General features: G+C 32.3%; 1 protein-coding gene across 1 annotated transcript in view; it reads left to right on the top strand.

Annotated features, from left to right (window-relative positions):
• The window catches only part of ARAP2 (ArfGAP with RhoGAP domain, ankyrin repeat and PH domain 2), a 239,216-nt gene that overhangs the window by 185,164 nt on the left and 28,984 nt on the right, over nucleotides 1-25,068 (top strand). The window contains 6 exon segments of the mRNA XM_078148406.1: nucleotides 2-149; nucleotides 1,454-1,522; nucleotides 4,146-4,220; nucleotides 6,910-7,027; nucleotides 13,592-13,720; nucleotides 22,132-22,271. Of these exon segments, the coding sequence (XP_078004532.1) occupies nucleotides 2-149; nucleotides 1,454-1,522; nucleotides 4,146-4,220; nucleotides 6,910-7,027; nucleotides 13,592-13,720; nucleotides 22,132-22,271 (679 nt within the window).

Here is a 25,068-nt window from a genome sequence, read left to right on the forward strand (position 1 = left end):
GGGTTCAGAAATGCTCAGAGATCAACCAGATGAACTCTCACAGTTTAGCTATGGTATTTTCATCCTATTTGTTTCAAACTAAAGGACAAACTAGTGAAGAAGTAAATGTAATTGAAGACCTAATTAACTATTATGTTGAAGTGTTTGAGGTAAATATACATACACTATTTAAATTTAGAGAATAATTTTGATGGTCCTGTTTGTAATCTGGAAATTTGGTTGTGATTGTGGTATGTTTCACATCTCTGACAGAGCAATCTTTATGAATCTTTTTTTTTTTTTACAAATTGAGTGTATTTTCTCAAAGTTGGCAGAATTAAACTCTTTAAAACTATGGCCATTCATTTAAATTCAGGAAGGTTTTAGAATTTCCTTGCCATCTGGCATACATTGGACAGAATAATTCTACTTAGAGATTTTCTCTGATTAAATATGTGTGCATTAGATGTCTGGTAAATGTGTGGAATGAGTGAATTTTATAAAATGAGTAATAAATGTCACCCTATTTAATTATGGTGTTGATTACAATTTATACTTTTTTTTCTTATGACCCCTATTGGAAACAAGATACAAAAACATTTGTAAGATTTTTAAATTTGGCATATTATAAAATAAAATTGCAATCTTTGATCAGAACGTTAACACTACAGTATTGTGAATCTAATTGGAACACCATATGGAATCATTTTTTCATGAAATTACTGTAAATTTCCTATTAAGAAGAACATAAGGTATTATTAAGAATAAATCCTATAGCAACACATTTTATTTTAGTTATCCGGGAGTGCACTTTATAGTTTCAGAGGTGTTTTATGCTTCTTGGTTTTCCTTTGTATTTCTTTTTCACACAGATAGATACATAGATATCATTTGATCCAGTAATTCAATATTGTTTCTAGTGGAAGGCCTGTGGATAAAAGCAAAAAGAAGTAGGAAATCAGTATTTTTAGGTATCATGCCTTGTTACTGTTTCTGGCTAGTTAAATGCTAAGAAAATGAATGGTTAAAATGAAGCTTTGTTATGATCTTATATATCACAACAATAAAAATTATGGAAATTTCATATACACTTCTTTCAAATTGAGAATTTGAAATTGGGGTGTCCTAAAACCTTTACAAAACATGAATCTAGTCTCCATGGTTAGCCAACTACTTTACTTATTGCTAAGTGTCTTTACAATATCATGTCGTTTGTCAAAAGCATCAGTAGCCTGAAGAAGTATATAGAACGAGTATAAATTATTTTTCTGGACTTCTTTGAAACCTTATTACTCTGGTGGCTTGATTCTAGCTTTGGTTTTTGAACCCTTTCCAATTGAAATGGCTGCTCTAAATTTTTTTAGCTTGATTGTTTTTTACTAGATAAAATTCCTGAAGAATTATTCAATTGATAGCCAATGTGGCTATTTTTATTATCCATGAATGAAAATTATCTGATTTATGTTTTCAACAGGTTAAAGAAGATCAAGTCAGGCAAATGGATATAGAGAACAGCTTTATTACTAAGTGGAAAGATACTCAAGTAAGTAGTAGTAACCAGATATGCAATAATTATTACCTTCATTAAGATTTTTAGGTGTTTTTGTTTTCAAATTTTCTTTGCTTCAGAAAGTAATTTAGATCAAAAAATGTGTTTGTTTTTTCTATAGATTCATGCAATGACATATGCCTATGGAGAACTTGAATTTATTACTGCAAATCTTGCAAATCTAAAGGTTAGAATGTCTGAGAAATTTTATGAACAACTTAAGTGTAAAGAAAGGTTTTGAGAGAGTGTCAGTGAAAACAGTGACTTGAACATTATCACACTTACATTACAGGGTTTAATTATTAAATTGTAGCATGAATTAGACAACATCAATTATTTTCCCCCTGCTTTTACTGTAATTGTTTCCAAATTATTTCATTAAGAACACTATGATTTCCCTTACTTTACAGAGATAACAACTTACTTTTTCCAAAAATTTTCTTTTTTAAATCCTCTCCTCTGTGGAAATCTTTTTATTTTTATCAGAATCAACCTCAGATTAGTATCAGTACCTCTATTCACATAGCATCTTGTATTTACCAAATAAATCTTGCTTTTGTATATTGTATGTAAGTATAGTATTGTAGTTCTATAAATCTTTTGGAAGTTTGTTGTTAATAAACATTAATATATTAACCAATTAATTATATTAATAACTTAATGCGAAGAATAGCAATACACAATGAAGACTATAAAATCGAGCTCTTTAATTCATTTAAAAATAAAACAAAATATCCTACTATATTCTTTACTGGATAGGTTCTAGGCTCATGAAATCATTTATTATGAAAGAGGTCATGAGGTCAAGATGCTTTTCTACAACCAGCTTGCATGCTCCAAGACTGCTGTAGCCTTTTTGAATGTAATCTCAAGGAATTCATGCAGTTTCTTAAAGGATTCATTTCAGCTCTGGAAGAATATGCCTCATTGTCAATTCTGGAAACACTAAACTTTTTGATTTTGATTTGTTTATAAAAATTTTAATTTAATTTATTAACTAAGAATTTAAGTTTTGGATAAAATAATTGTAACTGAGTACTCGTCTGCCTAGAGTAATATTGTTCAAATTTAATGTGACAATTTATTGTATATTATTTCTTCTATGCATTAACGAACAAGGTCAGTTCTTTCCAATTAAACAGGTTAAAGAACAGGGAAAACAGCATTCTCCAAAGTACAGTATTGTATTATGTTATATTATATTGCATTATGTTATATTTGGACGCACTTAGGAAATACATTATTTCTTCAAATTTTCTGTAATCCATCAAAACCTGTTCTCTAGAATATTTTTATGATATTTCCTATGTCATTCACCTTTTGAATCCTTAAGTTATTCTTCCTTTGGGCTTTATTTTATAAGTAGTTCTGGTGTCTGTTTTAATTTTTAAAATGTATCCTTCCTGCAGACTTGTTTATGCAAACAGTAAAAATCAAAATGTCAGTAGCGTCCTTTTTTTCCCTAATATTTTTCTGACACACCATCTAAAAAGGAAACAACAGCAACAACAGCAACAAGCTTTTCTAAACTTGCTGTCTGAATAATTAAAATTGTTTCTTCAAAGCACATTTTTAACATTTCCCTGGCAAATGTTTCCTTTAGGTTCTTTTCTTTGAAGCAGATTTAACTAGTCATTATTTCTCCATTATGACAATTTTTTTTATGTTGTATTTTTGTGTGAGTTGGCAACATGTTGTAAGGAAATATTTGTGAAAGTATAAGAATATTCCTCATAGCCTTATTTGTGTTCCTATTAGTCTTTTCAGTATTACACTATGCATATAGCCTAATCCTGTACCTTTTCTTTCTCGACTTCCTCTCTCTTTATTATTTATCAGCTATTCCTTTGCAGAATAATCACCAAGATAACTTGTCTCTCTAAGGCTAGCACAGATACTAAATCAAATCCATTAAAAAAGAAAGAGTAGCCTTTTTTTCCCCCTAAAGCCTATATTATCAATCTACCGCATTAATCTACTCCCTTCCATACACTGGAGCCTTGCGATATAAAATTAGATTCAGTATCATTTCCTTTACCATCATTTACTTTTTCCTTCCCTTTTTAGTCATTTATGCTTATTTTTCAACTTTAATTTATGCCCAAATTTCAACTCATTGAATGTACATCCCTTTATAAGAATCTGGAAAGATAATTTTCCATGTGAGTAGATGTTTTTTCTTCTATTTTTGTCATTGATATTAGTCCGTCCTATTGATTAAAATATAATTGTATATGACTCATTTCCTTTCCCTTCACAAAACCTATTATAGTGGAGGTAACTTAAGCTGTTGTGGAAAGCATATTTTGTACCAGAGCATATTCTCCATTTTCTTTTAGGGAGTTCAATCAGTAGGATAAAGCATTGAACTGGAAGCTAAAGGAACCCATGTAATTGTGAATCTGTTCTCAGACTGTTTGTTTTTTCAACTTTTCAGATGGAAAAAATGCTGGATATCAAAGATAGTTTGGCAATCATAAACATGAGTCCTACCTCAAGAGAATTAAGATAATTGAAAAATGGTTAAAATGAGTTCAGTTTTTGTGGAATATTTACTATGAACAATTATTTATTATCACGTGGGTATTGTACATCTTTCTGTATATGTTTCCTTTAGGTTTCACAAGCTGGAGATTTGCTCATTGAAGTATATGTTGAAAGAAAAGAACCTGACTGTAGTATCATAATAAGAGTGAGTATCTTTAAGTGATATAAAAACTACTATTTCATATTCATTAAGAGTGACTGAAATTTTCCTAAATTTCTGATAAAAGCACATTTTAACAAATGTTTTAGAACTAAAGCCTGATTTGCTTCCAGGGTCATCAATCTCTGTAGTTCTTATTTGAAGTCTAGCATGGTTCTGTCATTAAAGGATTCTGGTAGAATCATACTTCTAGAGCTGGAAAGGATCATCAGGATTTTATATGGTTTGGGGAGAGGAATGAATTTTTTTTGTGTTTACCATCGTTTCCCAGGTCATAGCAAATATTACTGAATAACTGAATTTTAGTGCGGTGAAAAGATTTTAGAGATAAACTAGTTTCTGTATTAGATGGTAAACTCCATGGGGACAAAGATTGTTCTGGATTTCCATGACATTCTCAAACCTCTAATGCTTTCTCCCCCTATCTTCTCTTAACTGAGAACTTTGCCTCACGCTTTACAGAAAAAAATTGAAGCCATTTGCCATGAACTCCCTCTTCTCTCTTTCATTTCCTATCACTCAGGCGCCTTCTGTCACTTCCTCCTTCACCATTGTCTCACATGATGAAATGGCCATACTCTTTACGCAAGGCTAAGCCTCCAACTTGTTCAGGCTTCCCCATTCCATCCAGTCTCTCCAACAGATTGCTCCCTCTGTCAGTTCCACTGTTTCATTTACTTTTAATTTCTTCCTGTGTACAGGCTTATTCTTTACTGCCTACAAACATGCCTGTACCTCCCTGTCCTGAAAAAGCCCTCATTTGATCTTCTATCGCTGCTAACTATTGTCCTATATCCCTTTTTCCCTTTGTAGCAAAACTCAAAAAGGCATCGACAGTAGGTGCTTCCACTTGCTTTTCTCTCACTTCCTTTTTTACCCCTTAGAATTCAGATTATGTCCTTATCATTCCACCAAAACTGTTCTCTCTAAAGTTACAAATGATCTCTTAGTTGTTAAATCCAATGGCCTTTTCTCAGTCCTCTTTCTCCTTGACTGCTCTGCAGCTTTCGACATTGTTAATCCCTCTCTCCTCCTATATACTCTCGTCTTCCTTAGTTTTTCGTACACCACTCCCTACTAGCTTACCTAACCATTTCTTCTCAGTCTTCTTTGCTGGATCCTCTTCTGGGTCACACCCTGTAACCTTAGGTATCTCTCAATCTTCTGATATGGGCCTTCTCTCCTCCCCTCCCCTTCTCTATTCTTCTCTTCTCTTCTCAATTAAACCTCAGAGATCATCTGATCTATTCCTCTCATCTTAGAGCAAAAGAAATTGCTTTTGTGGGTGTACATGAATTACTTGCTGTTTTCAATTTGATCATCTATAGAATCAGAGTTGAAAGCTTGGAGGATAATTTTTTGATCTGTAGCCATTATCACTCCAGTTTTTTGTAAGCCCACTTTTCCCTCTCCCACCTGTTTAAGCCCTCCTGAAAAAGGTGACAATTGTATTGTTGCTTGTGTATCATTAGTTGAGTACAGTCATTTAAATGATCTTTCTCTTCTTATTTCTGAGTGCTACAGACTATCTTATTGTCTTGGGTGCTGAGATTTTAAAGTTCATAGTTCAATTTAATTGAGGTTTTGTTTTCCCCTTAAACTTAATATAACCACATTTCTAGAAAGTAAACATCTTTGGACAGGATATAATATGCACTTACATTAAATTCCACCAGTGACAAAAAAAATGTGGGAGTAACACCTACTGTTTTGTAACTTACCCACTCACATATGTATGTATGGAATATGTTAATATTCATTAATGTGGTATAAATAGAAATGATTAAGCTAAAAGACCTCAACCCCAACACTCCAAGTAACATAGTTCAACAAGAAAATGCACATTATTCTGTAGTTAATAAAATTTATCTCTAGAAAAATCAAATTTCTTCACTTCATATTTATTTTTCATTATAACTGAATTGCATCTGCTGTTTGCCAGCTTTAGTTTGGGGCTGGTAACAACCCTCAGTTGAGCAGCCTAGTCTCTCTGAAGGAATGCACATTTGTGGGAGTGCCTGAGGCTTTGGCACTTCACAAGAGCAAACCCCAAGGATAATTCAGTGGACTCCTTACTGTCTCCTGGTGCTCTTATCCTCGCATTTATTGGCAGACACCCCTCTGTCATTTCCCATAAAAAGAAGTGTCACTGAGTGTTTTAACCCTGGGGTGTTCTGGCTTGCTCTGCTTGGACTCAACTGCTTCATGACAGGCACCATCAAAGAGCTATGTAAAGCTAGACTGTTTTCTACTAAATTGAAAAGCCTAAAGCTGTTTCTTCTTGGGGCTGTTGGAGTATGCTTGGACAGAATAAGCTTATTCATGTCCAGGCAAATTGACCATTCTTTAGAACATCTGGATAGTGGTGTGCCCGGATGAGAATACTTATTTGTTCCATCTTTCTGTATATAAAAGCATAATATACCTGCATATTATACATATCTGAGAATGCCTTATATTTCCAAAGTAAAAAAAAAAATCTCATGCTTCTATTTTCTCCAGAAGAAAATAACAAGAAAGTTTATATTTATAGAAATAAAATTGATTTAAAAACAACAGCAGCAACACATTTGAGGAAGAACTGGGAAACCAGAAATGGGTCATTGGTGTTCTAATACAGCCTTACTAATCCACCTGTTGTTATGATCTGACAAAAATGCTGCTTATCTTCTAGATATCACCTGTAATGGAAGCAGAAGAATTGACAAATGACATATTAGCAATAAAGAATATCATCCCTGCCAAAGGGGATATATGGGCTACATTTGAAGTCATTGAAAATGAAGAACTTGGTGAGCAAATTCTGTGGTATTTATGGCATTCCAATGAAGGAATTAGCATTCTCTTTGTGTGTTGTCTTACTTAGTGGCGATCGTTTTTTATTTTATTTTTTTTTAGATGGTAAATCTTTTGCGAAGTTGATTCCATGCCTTCATGGAAAATGTCTTGAGTATTATTAGGTGGACTACCATCTACCATTTTTTTTTAGTTGAAGCAGTTTGATGAGTTTAGTGACTACAAAACTTGTATAGTAGCTACAGTCTTACATGTTGTTCTTTCTTTTTTTTAACTATATGTTTTTTCAATCAGTAAAATTCTCCCTTCTTTCCCTTATTTTGCAAATATTTACAAGCAAGGGAGGGATAGATAGATTTATAGATAAAAGCATTTCCATGTTGGCCATCTCCCCCCCCCAAAAAAAAAGATGTATATGTGTGCGTGTATATGCACATATACATATGTGTGTGTATGTAAACATATTAGTCCTCTAGAATCACAACTAGTCATCATACTAATTAAAGTTCCTAATGCTTTCAAAGTTGTTTGTCTATACTGTATTATTGTCATTGTATAAATAGTTCTTCTGATTCTATTCACTCTACATCAGATCATGTAAGTCGAATTCTCAAGTTTCTCTGAAACCATCCCGTTATTTTCTTACAGCACAGTAGTGTTACTTCATATCCCTATACTACACTTGTTCAGCCATGGCCCGATAGATGGACACACCCTCAGATTCTCATTCTTTGCCACCTCCAAAAGAACTAATCATGCTTTTGTACATGTGTAGAGTTTGTTTTCCTTAGGACTAATTCCTTCCTTAGTCTACTCTATGTCTAATTCCCCCTTCTTCCCTTTCCTTCCTATTTCCTTCTTGAGTAAAATGTATTCTGAACCCAACCTATAGGGGGGTGTGTGTGTGTGTGTGTGTGTGTGTATGTATTCTTCCAAGTGTCAGATATTTATCTTCTTCCTTGTACATATAGATATCTGCTTGCATACCTGACTAGTGAGATAAATGTCCCTAACTTTCCTTTTCTTTCCCCCACCCCTTACTGTATTCCACTTTCCATGTCTTCTCTTTCTTCTCTTAAAATCATCAAAACATCACAGAATACTTCCACAATTTAACTAAACTCTCTTTGTAACCTGTGTTGATTATAGGCTTCATAGGGAACACATACATTATCTCCTTATATTAAAAGTAAGTAATTTATTCTTGTTTAGTATTTTACAATTATTTATTTGTGGTTACTTTTATATCTTTCCTTTGACTCTTGTGTTTGAATTTCAAAATTCTACACAGAGATGGTCTTTTCATCAGGAATGCTTGGGAGTCCTCTTTCATTAAAGGTCCATTTTTCTCCAAACTCTGCTTTTTTATGCCGGTGGATGATACATCATTTATGTCTTTACCGTGGATTCTCAGCACATAAATTATCTTTTTTTGTCTGCATGCAATGTTTTTCTTTGACCTAGGAGAGCTCTAAATTTTATCTATGAAGTCCTTGGAAGTTTTATTTTGGGATTCCTTTCAGGGGTGGCCAGTAGGTTCTGTTTTTACCTTGCCCTCTTGTTCTTTTAAAAATTTTAGAAATATAATGTCTAGGCTATTTTTGGTCATGGTGTTCCAGTAGTTCAGTGAGTCTTAATTTTTTTCACCTCTATGTGTCTTCCAAGTTATGTTGTTGTTGTTGTTGTTACGAACTACCTAATATTGTCTTCTATATTTTCCTTTTTTTTAACTTTATTTTAAAATATCTTTTTGATTCATGGAGTCATTTGCTTCTTTTTGTTCCATTCAGATTTTCAGGAAGATTATTGCTTGGGCAAGGTTTTGTTTCTCTTGTGCAAAGCTATTAATTTGCTCTCTGATTCTTTCTTCAATAGCTCTTAGTCCTTTTCCACTTTCTTTTCCTCAAGAACTAGCATTTCATTAATAAATGTTTATTTTGAATTCTTGCTTCATCTGCTCTAGGAATTCTAAGTGAATTTGTATTTATGCTGTGTTTTTTTCTTTGCGACTCTGCTGACCCGAGGTCAGAATCTGAACTTAGATACTTCCTAGCTGTATGAACCTGGGCAAGTTACTCAAACTCTATCTGCCTCTGTTTCTTCAACTGTAAAATGAGGATAGTAATAGTTAGGGTTGTTGTAAGGATCAAATCAAAAAACTAAGCACAGCACCTACCACATAGTTTGGTGCTTAATACTTATTTTGTTCCTTTTTTCCTGAACCCAAAGAAATGCAGTTTTACAAAATGTAGCATATGTGTCAGACTTTACTCTGACTTTGCTTTGTCTTTCTTATATCAGATTCCATGTAGGGGTCTTCACCTATATAATCAAAATCTCCTGGTAGATTTCAAAGACTGATCTAATGAATGTCCAAACTACTTGTCCTGGCCCTGGCCCTCAGTCTCCTTGTTTAGGGTTCTGGGATTTTCTTTGGGGAAGAGAATGAAGCCAGCACAAAAGATTGTAGGTCCCCAGTCTGAGCTGTTCCTGAGTTCTTGAGCAAACACTGTACTTAATAGCCAATGCAATATGCATGATGCTAACAAATGACAAATTTAATGACAACTGAATTCCAAATCTGGCATGTTTAGATGTTGGATCTCCTCCGAGAGGGACATAAAGAGAAATAGAAGATATTTTTTAATTGTCTAAGTACTTTTGGCATGGTACTAGGGAAGCAACAAAGACATTTGTGATTGTTAGCTTATTTTTAAGACTTATTCTCTGCATGTACTGTCTGATCTTCCAGAATATTGAAAGCTTTTTTTCCCATCAACATATGAAAAACTGAATGAAGTAGAAAAGAAGAGAAAAGGAATAAATAGATAATTAGGAAAAAAAGAAAGTGGGAATTATTACTTTTTGTGGATTTAAAGGTAATTAAAAAAAATTCAAGTTCCTTAAAATTTACAGAGTTTTCCTCATAACAAATGTATGATGTAGTTGGTACAAATAATTTTATATGTATTATGCAAATAAGAAAAATGAGGTCCCAAATGCAAAAATACAGTTACATAAGATTACAGTATATCATAGAGTTATATTTTCCATTATAATATTCCAACTCAAATCTTTTGACTCTGTGACCAAGAATATTTGTACTTTAGGACATTAGTCTTAAGTCAGGAGGAAGGATGAAATTAAAAGAATACTGATATACTATTTTAAAGTATCTTAAAACACATACAGTATTTAAACATTTTGCCAGTTTCCTCCATAGGAGTAATTCAATTAGATTAATCACTTAGAATTCTGTTATTATGAAAGGACTGGACTAGTACCTAAGGTATTCATAGTATTCTGAAATGAAGATTTTTCTGAGCAGAATCTACATTTAGATTTTAGTGTTATTTATTTTATTTTAGTATTGTGTATTTTATTTTAGTATTAGAATTTATTTTAGTGTTAGAATAATTCTATATTTCTTTAAAATTATTAAATATGATTATAATGTAAAATTGATATATAATAGAAATTACTAAATAAATATGTGTGTTTATCAAGCATAAAAAATGAATCTATATGATTTCTCAATATCTTGTTGATTTTCTAATATATATTATTTCATATTAAAAGACATTTCCCCTTTGTTGAAAGTACTTCCTTGGAAAAGTTGGAATTGGTAAAGATTTCAAATATCATCTAGTGTAATCTCACTCTTCCCTTTTTGTTGGGCAAAACTCTTTTCATCAAATCTTTCTTGATCCAATCCTTTAATAAAAGTGATCTTTCTTGCATCAAATGTTTCTTCTTAAAGCATTTTCAATCTAGTTTGTACCTCTAATATTTTCTCAGCATTATACATTTTAATATACATGGCATATCCTCATTATGTGACTGTAGTTTCTTTGAGGGCATTTACTATGCCCTTTCTCGTCTTTGTTTTCTCAGAACTGGTATATTGCTTAACATATAGCAAGTATTTAATAAATATTTGTTACCTGTTATATGTTATATATGTGTTGTGTATAGCTATAGATATTATGGATATTGTTATGTGTATATATATATGTGTGTGTATATATATATATATATATATATTTATATATTTATATATGTTATACCTCCTTTTGATTTTAAGTTAAAAGCACAAATTCTAGGTTGTTTCTGTTATTCCTAAGTGATCCAGAAACAAAATTAAACAAAACAAAACAAAAAACAAATGAACAAACTACATAGGATGTGCTTATTGAAGTATGATGAGCAATTTTTTAAAGTCAGCTTTCGTATTATTAGTTTTCTTTCTTTTTTTTCTTTCTTGAGTTACTGGAGTCAGCTATTTTATGGTGAACATCTCCATACCTAACTGGTCCTCAAGAAACACTAAATCTTTTTCATCACTATTTTAACATCGTTATTTTTCCAGTGCTATGTGAGCTGAAGGTCATGGAGCTATGAAATCTTCAAAGAAATGAAATTTAAAATCACCCACAGGCTATTGGAAAGATGCATGGGTGGTAAATGTGAGCAGGTTGCAAGAGGGAAGAAATGAAGAATTATAAAGGAGAGGAGAAGTAAAATAAAAATAAAGGAGAAGTAAAATAAAATTTTAAAAATATCAGCTCGTCACATGGCAAGAGTATGGTATAACTGTTGGATATCCCACAGTTTTTCACTGATTTCCTCTCACTATTAAAATAAATTGAAGAAATCTACTTATTGAGAAATACCAGCATTGATCAATCAATCAGTAAACATTTATTAAGCACCTACTATATGCCAGGCACTTTGCTAAACATTGATGAAATCATAAATCCATTTGAGTTGTCTTCTTTCTGTAAATTAGAATACTTCATAACATTCCAAGTTATATTTTATGATGTTCTTATTTTAACAGATGAAAATAATATTGGTGATCGATTATTTTGAGATATATTAAAGTTTCTTACATTTTTAAATTGTGAGGTGATGACTTTGGGTTTCCAGAGGCCATGACAAAATCTGTATCAGGTTCAAGCAGCCTATAAAGGTTTCAATATATGGCCCAAACAGTAAGCTAAATCAGCTTTTGAGTACCCAGCCTAGCTAAGTATTGTGAATTTAGTCATAAGTAGTCTGGCCTTTTGGTGATAGTTCTTTGGCCACGGCAACCCATGAGATAAGTACTGTAGCATACTTCAATAACAGCATTTATGTTTATGTAGTATACACTTCTGATTTGCTTAAAATGTCAAGTTCTTTCTCTAAATCTACTTTTTTTTTTAATGAGTCTTTACAAAAGTGTAAAGGAGACATTTTACTCAGTATTGAATAAAAGCTACCATTAAGCTCATTTCTTTTTGCCACTATGTCAACACTGTAAGGCTATTTGGTCATTTCCAATGACTAGTTTTTTGATCACTCACACTGTATCACATTCTATGCAATGATCATATTTTAGAATTTCATATTGGTTGATTAATGGCAATATGTAATTTAAACATTTCATTATTACCAGTAAAAAGTGACTGGACAACATTTATGGCCCAGGTGTTCATATTGTAGATTAAAAGTATATAAGTTGGTTAGAATGTTTTATTCATTACTGCACAAAAATATTATTTTAAAATTATTGAGGTTACATGTGTAACAGGAAAAATTATGAAATGCGATTTATATAGAAAATAAGAGGGTATAGATGAACAATGGTGGTCTTTATTTAAACTCTTTTTTATCTGTCATTTCCAAGTGATTATCCATAGATACCTCACTTGTAAGAAAAGGCACAATTAAGCAAGGAGAAAAAAATCAACACATGCCTCATTTCATGCCTATAGTCTTGCAACTTTCTGCAGAAAGGAGGGAGACAAATTCACCATTAATCAGTCCTCTGAAATCACAGTTTGTCTCTAGGTTCATTACAGTTCTGATAGAGTTTCAGGGTTTTTTTTTTCTTTAAATTATTGTGATCATTGTGTGAATGGCCCTTATCACTATAGATCAAATTATACAAATTTCCCCATGCATTTCAATACCTCATTTGTTATTTCTTACAGAGTAATAATGTTCCATTGCATTCAGGTGCCATAAAATTTGGAGCATTACAACCAGTGGGCATGATAAAATTCTTTTAAATTTAAAGCTCTCTTATACAATTAAAATATTTATAGTACTGTAGGGTATATATAGGTCTCCAGAAATTCATAAATCCTTTAAAGACTGAAGGGAGGTACATTGATACATATAACGTGTATACATATGTGTTTGCAATCAGTATTTATCCTATTGCATTGTTATTTGTCATTGATTATTTACTTTTTGAGAGATAGCCAGATAGTGCAGTGGATAGAACATTGGACCTGGAGTCAGGAAAACCTGAGTTCAGATTCAACCTCAGATACCTACTTGCTTTGTGACCCTGGTCAACTCACTTAACTTCTGTTGAACTCACTTTTCTCATCTGTAAAATAGGTATGATAGTATGATAGTAATAGCACCTACCAATAAAGGGTGTTAAGAGGAAAAAATAAGATAATATTTGTAAAGCACTTTGTAGACATTGAAGTGATATGTAACTGCTAGTTATTGATAACATTCTGAGTCATTGTTTTACCTTTTCCTGTTTTTTTTTTCCCCAGAGCGCCCACTTCACTATACTGAGAATGTGCTAGAACAAGTACTTCAGTGGAGTTCATTAGCGGAGCCTGGCACTGCATACTTAGTGGTGAAGAGATTCCTAACCATGGATATAATTAAACACTACAATGGTATGTGGCATTGCTTCACTTCCAGTTTTTATAGAACATGCGAGATGGGTGGTATTTTGTTACTGAATCCCCAGAGCTTCCCCATCCACATCTGCAGCTCTTTTACATGAAAAGAAGAATGGCAAGAGACACCAACACCAGTGAACACTTTCATATTTGGAATTGTGCCTTTTAAATAAAACATAAGTACTATTTACCAAGAAATGTACTTAAAGAAGCCAGATTTTTTGTTTATTTTCAAAACAGTTGCAAACAGATATCTTTAGCTGAAATTTATGATCAGATTATTTATCCTTTACATTGATGTACAACTGAGTTGTTTTTTTTTAATAGTGATGCCTTTCAAAAACGTCTTTGACCAAATTTTAAAAATAATCTCTGAGCTTAGGAGTTTTCCCCTTAATTGTGCCTTACATCCACAAGAATTCTGTAAATATTTCCTTTGTGGGTGTGCTTTGTACTTTTGGGGGCAGTTAGATAATTCAGTTTACTTTGTCTTTGTCTTGGTAAATGCCTTCTGAATCAATCACAGTGACCACCTACTCTAGAATTACTGCCCTATTCATTCTATCCTATACACCTTGAAATTGAGATCTAAAAGGAAAATAATGAAGCAAATCAAATGTGATTTCTCTGTGAATTTGTTACCAGAAAAACTGGCATCATTGCAGAAATATTTATTGCTCTGAAATAGTACAGAAAAGAAATAATGGTAAGGATTTGTGTGGGTGTGTATTATACAAAAACACACACATACATGCACATGTACATATGTATACACATACATATACACATGTATATCTAGATACATGCATATATGTGTGTGTATATACACATGTGTATATGTATGTATCTCTTTGTGTCTGTCTTTCTCTCTATGTATGGTTTTTCTATTCTGTCTTGAAGAGAAATCAGCAGAGCTAGTAAACAAGAAAAGTTGGTTGTAACTAAATTTTATTTTAATAATAAAATAGCCTGTGTTAGCAGTTCCACAAAAATCTGATGCTTATTTGCAAAGTTTATATAAACTAGCAAATTTCCCTACCACTTCTACACTCCAGTACCTAGAACATGAACAATATACATCATTAGATATATTATGTGGCTTAAAAAAAAATAAAAACCTGCATGTCGTGCATTTGACTAATTCTCTTAAAGGAGATTTAACAATAGATGCAGGATAAACCTTACAATCTATGCACTCTTTTTTTATGTTGAGTTAGTGTATCTTGTTCACTCAAGTATTTTGGCTAATATGTACACTGTGTTGTTTTAGTGTTTAAATTTGTTCATCTGCTTCTAAATAAACACAGTTTAAGAGGAAAATGTGACAAACAAGTGGAGATTTTAGAATTCTAAGCTCTACATTTCTGCTCAGTCTTCCAAGTTAATGAAGTAACATTCGTTTCCTTTCTGGAAGGAGATGGTGCATCTGTTGGTTTCACTTAAAGTCAATTCCAGTTTTCAAACGGAGCATTTTGTTTCATATATCCTTTCATAACTTTGGTGTCGCTCATGATAAGGAGTTAATTAATCTGATGAGAAACAAAATAATCCTTACATTTCTCCTCTACTAGAAGAGCCCAGCTTCATTTAAATTTTCATTCAGAGTTTGTCATAACTAATCTTACTAGGTCTTAAAATATTACTGTTATTCTTAATGCAGAAGTAAATATTAGTAAATATTATTAGTAAATATTGCTAAAACATTTTCTTTTAGCAATAATATTTGAAATATTTGAAAAACAAGTATATGATAACATATATAAAATTTAGGAATGAACCAAGGTTGGTCATTACAATTAATGTTTACTTGCCTCTTAGCAGTGTTTTCATTTATTTATTTTAGTCCTTTTGTATATTGTTCCGCTTGCATTATACCAGTTCAAGTCTTCCCATGTTTCCCTGAATTCTTATGCTGCTGTTTGTTATGACATGATACCATTGCAGTATGTTTGCGTGTCATAATGTGTTTAGCCATTCCCCTTTTTTGAGCGCATTTTTTGTTTTGATTGTTAATTTTTCGGTGTATATATAGGACCGCTTAGCATGGCATGCCCATATCAGAGAAGGTGCTGTGCTCTATGAGCAAAACAGAATTGAAATAGCTCAAAAGAAATGCAAATTTAGAGAATCCACCCAAATGTTCACATGTGCCCGACCTTTGGTAGAACATTCCAAGCTCGTATTAGTCTTATCAGGCACAGTCATACACATTGAAATTTGACTCTAATGTAATGATGTCATCTTGGTCCTCTTCACGAATAAAGGACAAGAACCAACCAACCAATGGGTTCTTTCTCTTTGACCTTCTTGTAGGATCATTAGGCTAGAAGTATGAGCATATGAGATTTTTCTCATATTATTCCAGATTATTTTCCAGAATGGAGTTTGCTTGTCTTTCTATATTCCCTCCAACAAAGACTTTTTAAAAGCTGGAGGAATTTTAAGTTATGTTCCAAAACTCGGTGTATCTCTATGGGTTCTAATCTTAGTTTCCTACAAATGACATGCTTTTGAATTAAATTTGTATAAGAAAAGAGTACTTCAAACTGGTATTGCTGTTAGCAGAATGTAACTTTGGAAATCGGAGGCAGATGCTATCAGCATATTATAGTATCATTCCATCAGCCTCGGTCTTAATGAAAACTGTATGTTTTATATTCCCCTATGACAACCTCAGTACAAAGAGTTCTGGCAGGTTGAGAAGTCCTAATCTTCAAGGAGAGATCTTTTCTTTGAATTTATTTCTAGTTTTCTGACATTCAGAAAACAATATCAGTGTTTGCCTTTATCTTGACATCTTCTGTTCAGAAAAAGCTTGAAACAAATCCTTATTGAATATCTCATATGTAAAACATTATTGTGCACAGTGTAGTGAATAGAAAGATCAGTTAGCCTGAGTGTCCCCTTCCCAGACTTGGCCATGTCTCTTTTTTCCAACTGGTGTGACAGTGCAGACCACAAAGCAAGGCAATAAATGATCAATAGTGTAGACAGTGTGTTATAGAAATTCATAGGAAAGCAAAAGAATTCCTGATTTCTGAGGAAATTTCTCAAAAGAAACGAAAATTGATTAGGGCCTGAATGTATGAAAAAAGAAGCATAGAGACCCTTTTAGATGGTGGCAGCAATGTAAGCCAATGTGTGAACAACATTTTCCCCCAACCTGCTAAATATGGTCTGTTAGAAATCATGATTGATTTTTGTTAACAAGTCTAATCATACTTGGAATGATAGAATGATGGTGAGAGAGATCAGGAGATACCTCTAATAATACTAATGGTTCTGTGAAGAAGGTGATGGTAACATTAGGTGCTCAGAGTGGCAAGGCTTTGAGTTCCCATTCTGGCCTCTACATTAATAGGGATGACTATGGTATCATGTTATTAAAGTGTTTATGTTTACTTCATGGTTGTTACTATTCAATTTCATTGATCACCAAAGTACCCAAGTGGGGCACCAGAAATATTATCAGGAATCCTACACCCCTGTTTTTATTGGTTAGTGCAAGAGAAGCATGTCTGGCCTTCTCTAGGATTATGTCTGTATGTGACCAGTAGACTGTATGCCACATATCATCCCACTTGAGGGAGCATGCTCTCTAATACCTATGACTTCTCTTCAGATAGAGGCAAGAGTCTTGGGTTTGATTCTTGACTCTAGTACCTATTATCTGTGCAATGCTGAGCAAGTCATTCATTTTCTTTGTGGTTTAGTTTTCTAATCTGCGATCTAAATGATTTGGACTAGAGGATAACTTCTAACTTCAAGTCCATGAACCTGTGATCTTATTAAACTGAAGTATGGCTCCCCCTGTAGCCATTATATAATAAATCAATATACATTTTTTGAGATGATTCTTTTCTGTTATCATTTGTGAATAGGTTCTTTCATGCATTACATACAGATTGAAAAAGTCCCTAATGTGAGTGAAAGCTAGATTCTGTAAACTATTAATAAAATATTGATCATAATTTTTAAAATTTAACTAAAATCTTATCATAAAACAGATATGTTATCAGGGAAATAATCTATGTTTCTTGTTTTCTATCAGATCAATTCTATTTAATTGATATAATTTTCAATATCACATAATCATTTATGGAATAGTACAGTCTGGTTGGTACTGTGAACTGTTCCCTCTCTAGTATGATTCACCTAGAAAAATAACAAAGTAATATATGATTGGCATAGACATGTTTTACTTATAAAGATTATCCAGATGGGTTTTTTTGGCAGGTGTTATTACAAGTTACAATTTAGTTTAGATTTTGCTTATTTGTGGAACTGTCCCATTTTCCTCAGAGATTGGAAAGGCTTCACCAAGAACCAGATGGGCCAATAATGTATTGAGAAATAGGCTTTTATCAAAGTGTTTTGATACCAGAAGGAGGATTATAATGGGAAAGAGGTGAATGCAACTGGGTCTCAGCTTCCAGAGGGGTCAACCACCAGAATCTTGGATGCACCAAGACTTGGCATAGTCAGATGCCATTGATCTTTTTACATTTTTCCTCATTTATATGACGAATGTCTCAATCCTTTGTGTTCTCCACAGCAGGGCAGCTATCACTTCATAGTCATCATTTTTTTTTTAATAGTAAACCTTATCTTTTTTTTTTTTTTGAGTCATGTTATAAGTAAAGGGTACATGACCAGTGAATAGTAAATGCCATTCTCAATTTTTAGTGAGCAAGGAATAGTTTTTAATAGTTTTACAGTAGTTGCTGATAGAAGGTATATCGTAAAGGGCATGACTTTGAAAGAGTTTACACAAAATTTTTGAAGGCACAAAACCAAGAAAAAAGAGTACTGAAGAGTCATCACTGGTAATATCTGCAACATTCTGTCATGTGAGGAATCATTATATCAAAATCTAGTGCTTACTCTCTAATATTAATAACCAATGATGGGGGACCAGGGACTTAGGACGCTGCACCTATTTCCTCTAACTTAGGGGCCATTGGACCACGTTCACTTCTGAGGAATCCTGGCCTCTGATGATAAAAGACCTAGGTTCACTTTTTTCCCCACTCATTGCTTTAAAACTGGAACAAATTATTTAATGCTTAGATTTTGTCTCATATCTAGAGCCTCCCCTTAGTGTGGTAGTAAAAAGGAATACCATGTTTCATATGAATCAGGTGTGGGACAAGTACTGATTTTCTACACAAAATAAGACTCCCCCCACCAAAAGGAAAAAAAAAACAGCACACTGATGGAATGACTTATACAGGATTCAGTAATTTATAACTTGTGTTACTTTCTGCTAGCAGGCTGATGCTTAATCCTTTTCTAAATGTAAAGCACTTCGCAGGAAGTGCTGATGAGTCATTTTACATTTCACCTCACCTATGCTTTGCTTTTCTAAATTGAGCATTTGTTGCCAACACACTAAGAAACATAATTTTCTAAGAAGAAGAAGAAACAACAGAGGAAGTCAGTGAATGTATAGTTTCTATTAGACTCAGTGTCTGAATTTAATTTGGCTTATCCTAGTTTATTTTAACCTTTTCTCATATGGTTGCTGCTTATTTTCAAGGATTTTACTGAATTAAACAAATCCAGAGAATGAGAAATGGGCAAAGCAACAATTAGAATTTTTACAAGATAGATAATCAAATAATCCAATGTGAATGCACGTAGCCAATTAAAAAAAAGTTTATATTTGTAGAAGACTCTAAGATTTATAAACCATCTTATCTTCTCACTTAATTCTTAAATGACCTTTTGAGATAAAACAAATAATGTTTTCCCCATTTTATAGATGAATAAATTGTCTCATAGAAATGAAGTAAATTGCCCTAGGCTCTCTACTTAATAGTCAGAGCTGTGACTTGATCCCAGAGCTTTGAGTTCTAAACCCAGTGCTTTTTGCACCCAACCTATATCTGTGTTGGTCTTTTAATGGTACACATCAAAGTTCATTTAAATAAATAATGTTAATTATTACATTCTCAGTTACTTGTACCACTTCTACTTTTAACTGGTTTGTTACTTGGCCACTAATTTTGATTTTTTTAAAAAAAAGTTCTTATCTTGCAAATTATTGAGCAAAAGAATTATTTTTTTTCCAATATATCTCCTTAAACTCTAAAATATTTTAAAATTTGTCTACTGAATGATATCAACTATCAAAAAGGCAGAGATTTGTAGAAATTTCTGGGGCTATTTTTTAAAGTTATTGACTGAAAACATTGAATAATGCATCTAATCTGGGGAAAAGATGATCTCTGATCATTAATTAATAAAACTGTCAGAGTTTACTAATTACCATTTTTGTTTCATGTCAGGATTAAAAATTGTTACTCTTGAGGAGTCTCATTTCTACCTGGCCACTACAGCTTGATTTTTGACTTCTGAAGAGTTATTTTTTCTTTTACTCTGTTACAGACTTAGCTTTCTCATGGTTATCTTTTTTACTTTTTTCTACAATCTTAAAAAAATGCTAGAAAATCCTCAAGCTCCCCTTTTCTATTTTACAAGAAGCTTTATGAACTTGTCATCTGTAGCACCTAAACAACTGTGCAGCTCATCAGGGTTTAGCTATTTGTGTTATAGCACATGTTGGAGGGAAGCATGATTCTTAGAAAAGTAGACTATTTTCAGTACCAGTGCAGAAGAAGAGAAGGTGATTGTTTTCCTTCATAAAATTTTTCTGAATATGACAGCATCTCATTCAGTCCTTCTCCCAGTGAATGTGGTAGCCACATTGGGGAAATGGTTTTAACTTATTTCCTTTTTTAAGCCTATTATTTCTTGATGCATTTCCAAGAAATATGATGGAATGGAAAGGGGGACTGCCAGGTACTATTTGGAATATCACAGCAGGAATTAGAGAAAAGGATATAGGAAAGAATTAAAAATTCTTAGTGTCAACTGAATAATTTTGTGTTTCAATCCTCTTACATTCATGCTTTGCTCTTCTGAGATCTTGTAATGAGCTTATATTTTTAGATTGCCTCAAATATTTGCTGTTATACATTTAGGAAGGAAAGTATTTCAGCCAGTAATATTCAACAAGTGTGTATTCATGTTAAATATAATAAAAAAGATAAATACTAATATAAATAAAATATAGACTCTCAGAGTTGCAAGGGATCTGAAAGGTTACATAGTGGCTGGAGACCCCCGGATATGGGGAACTCACTATTATCTAACAGTTCAACCCATTACTGCTCCTTAAGAAAGTTTTCATTAAAGAAAGCGGAATTTGAATTTTCTTCGAATTTGTTAAGACATGCCTAAAATCTATCTTATCAGTCTTTCAATTTCAAATCTAACATCTCTGTTCTTGAAACTGATCCTTTTATGGAAGTTTTGACCAGTCTAGTTATCATCTAGTTGTACTCTGGCTTGTTAATGTAGTACTGAAAGTGCAAATCCTAGAAGTACTCTAAATGTAGTCTAACCTTGCTGAACTATCCCAGGCCGTATAGCTATCTATTAATCCGTACTTTGCTTTTTGGCTCCCACATTATAGTGTAAACTCATATTCAGCTTTGAGAGTTCAGTAAGATGCCCAGGTTTCTTCCATAGTAACTATTGTCCAGTAATATCTTCCCCATCCTTTACTTGGCACAATTAAGTGTTTCAAATCTTAAATATGGGACTTTCCATTCCACTGTCTATTAATGATTATTCATAAAAATATATATATATATATATATATTGCTAAGTATATCAGTATATTAGCTACAGATGCTTGATATAGAGAGCTTAATGTTAAAGGAAATGATATAGAGAACTAGATTGGAGTAAAAGAAAGAAAGAGAAAGAAAGAAAGAAAGAAAGAAAGAAAGAAAGAAAGAAAGAAAGAAAGAAAGAAAGAAAGAAAGAAAGAAAGAAAGGCATATTAACAAAGGCTAGCAGCTTTGTAGATCATCTAAACTAGGTAATTATTTTTACATATATTTTTAGGCTGGTCTATGCTTTTCCATATGCTAAATATAAAATGCCTACTATTTGGTTTGATAAATAATAGGTACTGATCTTTTTTTGTTTTTAGATACCCAGGAGTCTTGCTATCAGGAATTGCCTCACTTACTAAATGTTTATTTCATTTATGTTTAATGTAAGGGTGTATCTGGTTCCCTACTGCTCCATCTGAGTCAGCTGTATCTACTTAACCTAGTCTCTGGTTTTTCTATTCTTGTCCTTTTATTGGCGTTTTTTATAATACTTTATGAATTGAAGCTAAAATATTACACTTCAGCATTAGTTATCACCATTATCTATCAGCCTTTCACCTGAAAATTAATTTCAGTACCTCAGATCAAGGGGGATTCATTGTATGAATAAGCTTTCTGTGATGTTAGAGTTCTGGAGTATTATATTATAGAACATGGTATCAAGTTTAAAATGCTCTATATTGAATACATTTGTATACATTTTTGTCTATTTTACAGAGAAGAGTGCAATGGAAAGTGTAAAAGAAGGAGTCTTGAAATTCAAGGAAGAACCTTCTAAAATATTGTCTGGAAATAAATTTCAAGATCGGTACTTTGTTTTGCGAGAAGGCTATCTCTTTCTTTATAAGGATATAAAGGTATTTTATGTTCATTAAATAATGATGGATTTATATGTGTATTATTATTATATATGTATTTTTCCATGTGTATATATTAAATATTGCATTAGTTACCTAATATAGGATATCAGTACTATTAAATTTCACAGTTATTGAATTCACATTAATCAACTTCAGTAAATGACGTTTGAACTAAATTTTTAAGAAGAGACAAAAAAAACCCACTGATAATAATTGGAGATTTTAGCATACTACTACCAGAATATGATAAATCAAAGAAAAAAATTGTAGACAAATAAAAAAGTTGGATATTTATTTATATTTAAGAACTCATAAATTGATCACACTCTAAAGAACTTAGAAATTCAAAAAGGTAAAAGTTATTAATGTTATTCTTACTGACCACACTGTCATTAAAAATAGTGATCAAGGGAGTGAGGGTTGCTAGGTGCTTTCTGTGGATAGGGTACCCAAGCCTGAAGTCAGGAAGACTCATCTTCTTGAGTTAAAATATGACCTCAGGCTCTACTAGCTGTGTGACCCTGGGGAAGTCACTTAGCTCTGTTTGCCTCAGTTTCCTCATCTGTAAAATGAGCTGGAGAAGGAAATGGCAAACTACTCCACTGTCTTTGCTGAGAAAACCCCAAATGGGGTCATGAAGACATCACTGAAAAATGACTGAACAATCAAGGAAGTAGGAAGTAATAAAGGGAAATATGACTAAAGGTTATAAACATGTAGTGAAAATGTGATAAAAAATAACAAATAAAAGAATACAAAGAAATAATGGGAAGACTTAAAATAAGTGATACAGAGTGATGAAAGCAGTCAAAAGAATATTCCATGCAGTTATGTAAATAAATATAACAATAATGGCAACACAAAAATTTGTAGATAAGAGATTAGATTGAAAAGGTTTCTTGGACACAAACAGCAAGTTTTGCTTTTTTGTAAAAGTTTAGAACATTTTTTAAAGTAGTCTATAAATAATAGAATGAATAGAATGATAATGTCTAACATTTATGGTCACTTCATTTTATTTCTTTTATATGTATGTGTGTATATGTACATATATATTCATATGTATATTTTATTTTATTCATTTTATTTTTTTATTTTATTTTTAAATTTTTCATATATACATATTTTTACATTTTATTTATGTATTTATTGTTATATGATATATTATTAATTAATATGTGATATAAATGTTATTTATTTTATATAAACAATATCTAATATAATATTATCATTTATATTATTTTATATTTTATTTATATATGCATATGAATACTTGAACTTATCAATGGAAAGTAAGGATACAAACCAACACAAATAAGTAAAGATAAATAATATGTGGTCAGTGATTTCAAAGAGAAATAACCAATAAGTAATAAAATCTTTTCTTATAGAGAAGATAAAATATGCAAATAATTCATTCATGATTAGATGGAATTCATATATGAAAGTTATAAAGTGCAATCAGAGTATACTATTCCTAGGCTTGAGCTCTTTACTGTCATAGAACTGTACCACTCACCATTCCTTTTATAATTCCCATGTTCTGTAGCTTCTTTGCCTTTCTTTATGCCGCCTCTACACCTCCTTCCCCCAAGCCAGTGATTCTTGAAGTGTGGTCCAGAGAACTGTAGGAGTCTCCATGGTCAAAACTATTTTTACAATAATACTAAGATGTTTTAATTTCCAGTAGGGTAAATATCAGCAGATATTACCCATATGAACAAAAGCTTTTTGGGAATTCTAATTTTTAAGAGTATAAAGGATTCTGAGACAAAAATAAATTTGATAATTGCTATCCCATATTCTACTGATTGTAGATTTGCTCATTTTTTGGAAACAATCCAAATGCTACTTCTTTCATAATGCTTTTCTTGAGATCTTGCTCAGTTAGAAATTAATGATCTTTCTCTCCTTGAGATTTGCACTTCATTATGCACTTATTATCTATTTTCTTTTAATCTTTTTTTTGTGGGTATGCTATATCTCTACAAAATTGGAAACTCAGTGCTGTCTTGTCTGTTTTCACATCTCCTCTAGGACTCAGCAGATTATGAAGCAGCACATTCCATATATTTTTAATATGTGTTTATTGACATGCCTTGAAATGGGAGTTCAGAGTAGAGATGTATTTCTAGCTTGGGGAAATAAGAGAGCTTGATGGAGAAGATGACAGTTGAGAATCTGACTTGAAAGAATCAGAATCCAGGAAGTATACAGTTATGACAAATTTATAGTAATTTTTAATAATAGACTAATCCTTTTAATGGATAAACCCATACTAATTGAAATAATTTATGTAATTTGTTTACTAAAGTCTTACTCTGATGTCTGAGTGTGGTACAGTGATAATCCTGGCTATTTTACTGTAACAAGCACTGGCTGACTCTACTAAGATGGAGATGCTTCGAGCTCAATTGACTGCTTTGAATTCAGCAGATTGGACACATGTCTGTTGTTGAAGGATGAATATAACTGAGTACAAACTGCTCAGTGCCACTTTGGCTGCAGGATAATTAACTTTTCTGGAAGAACTTCTCTCAGCTAGCATTTGTAGATCCTTGATGTACTAAAGTTTAATTAAATTTAAAAGAATATCTCTATCGAAATATTACTTTATTGCTTTCACTGCATTTATTTGACTGTTCCCCTGTTCATACAGAGATAACTCATTATAATATGACATATGTTGATATTTGTTATACTGAGCAAAAATATCTTTGAGAGCTTGTAATACTTTCTTTAAATTAGAACGACCTCAGGGTATTAAAAGAATTTCTATTAAGAACTAAAAATT

Source organism: Phascolarctos cinereus, unplaced genomic scaffold (assembly GCF_003287225.1).
Source record: "Phascolarctos cinereus isolate Bilbo 61053 unplaced genomic scaffold, phaCin_HiC Scaffold_9;HRSCAF=440, whole genome shotgun sequence".
NCBI classification, from domain to species: domain Eukaryota; kingdom Metazoa; phylum Chordata; class Mammalia; order Diprotodontia; family Phascolarctidae; genus Phascolarctos; species Phascolarctos cinereus.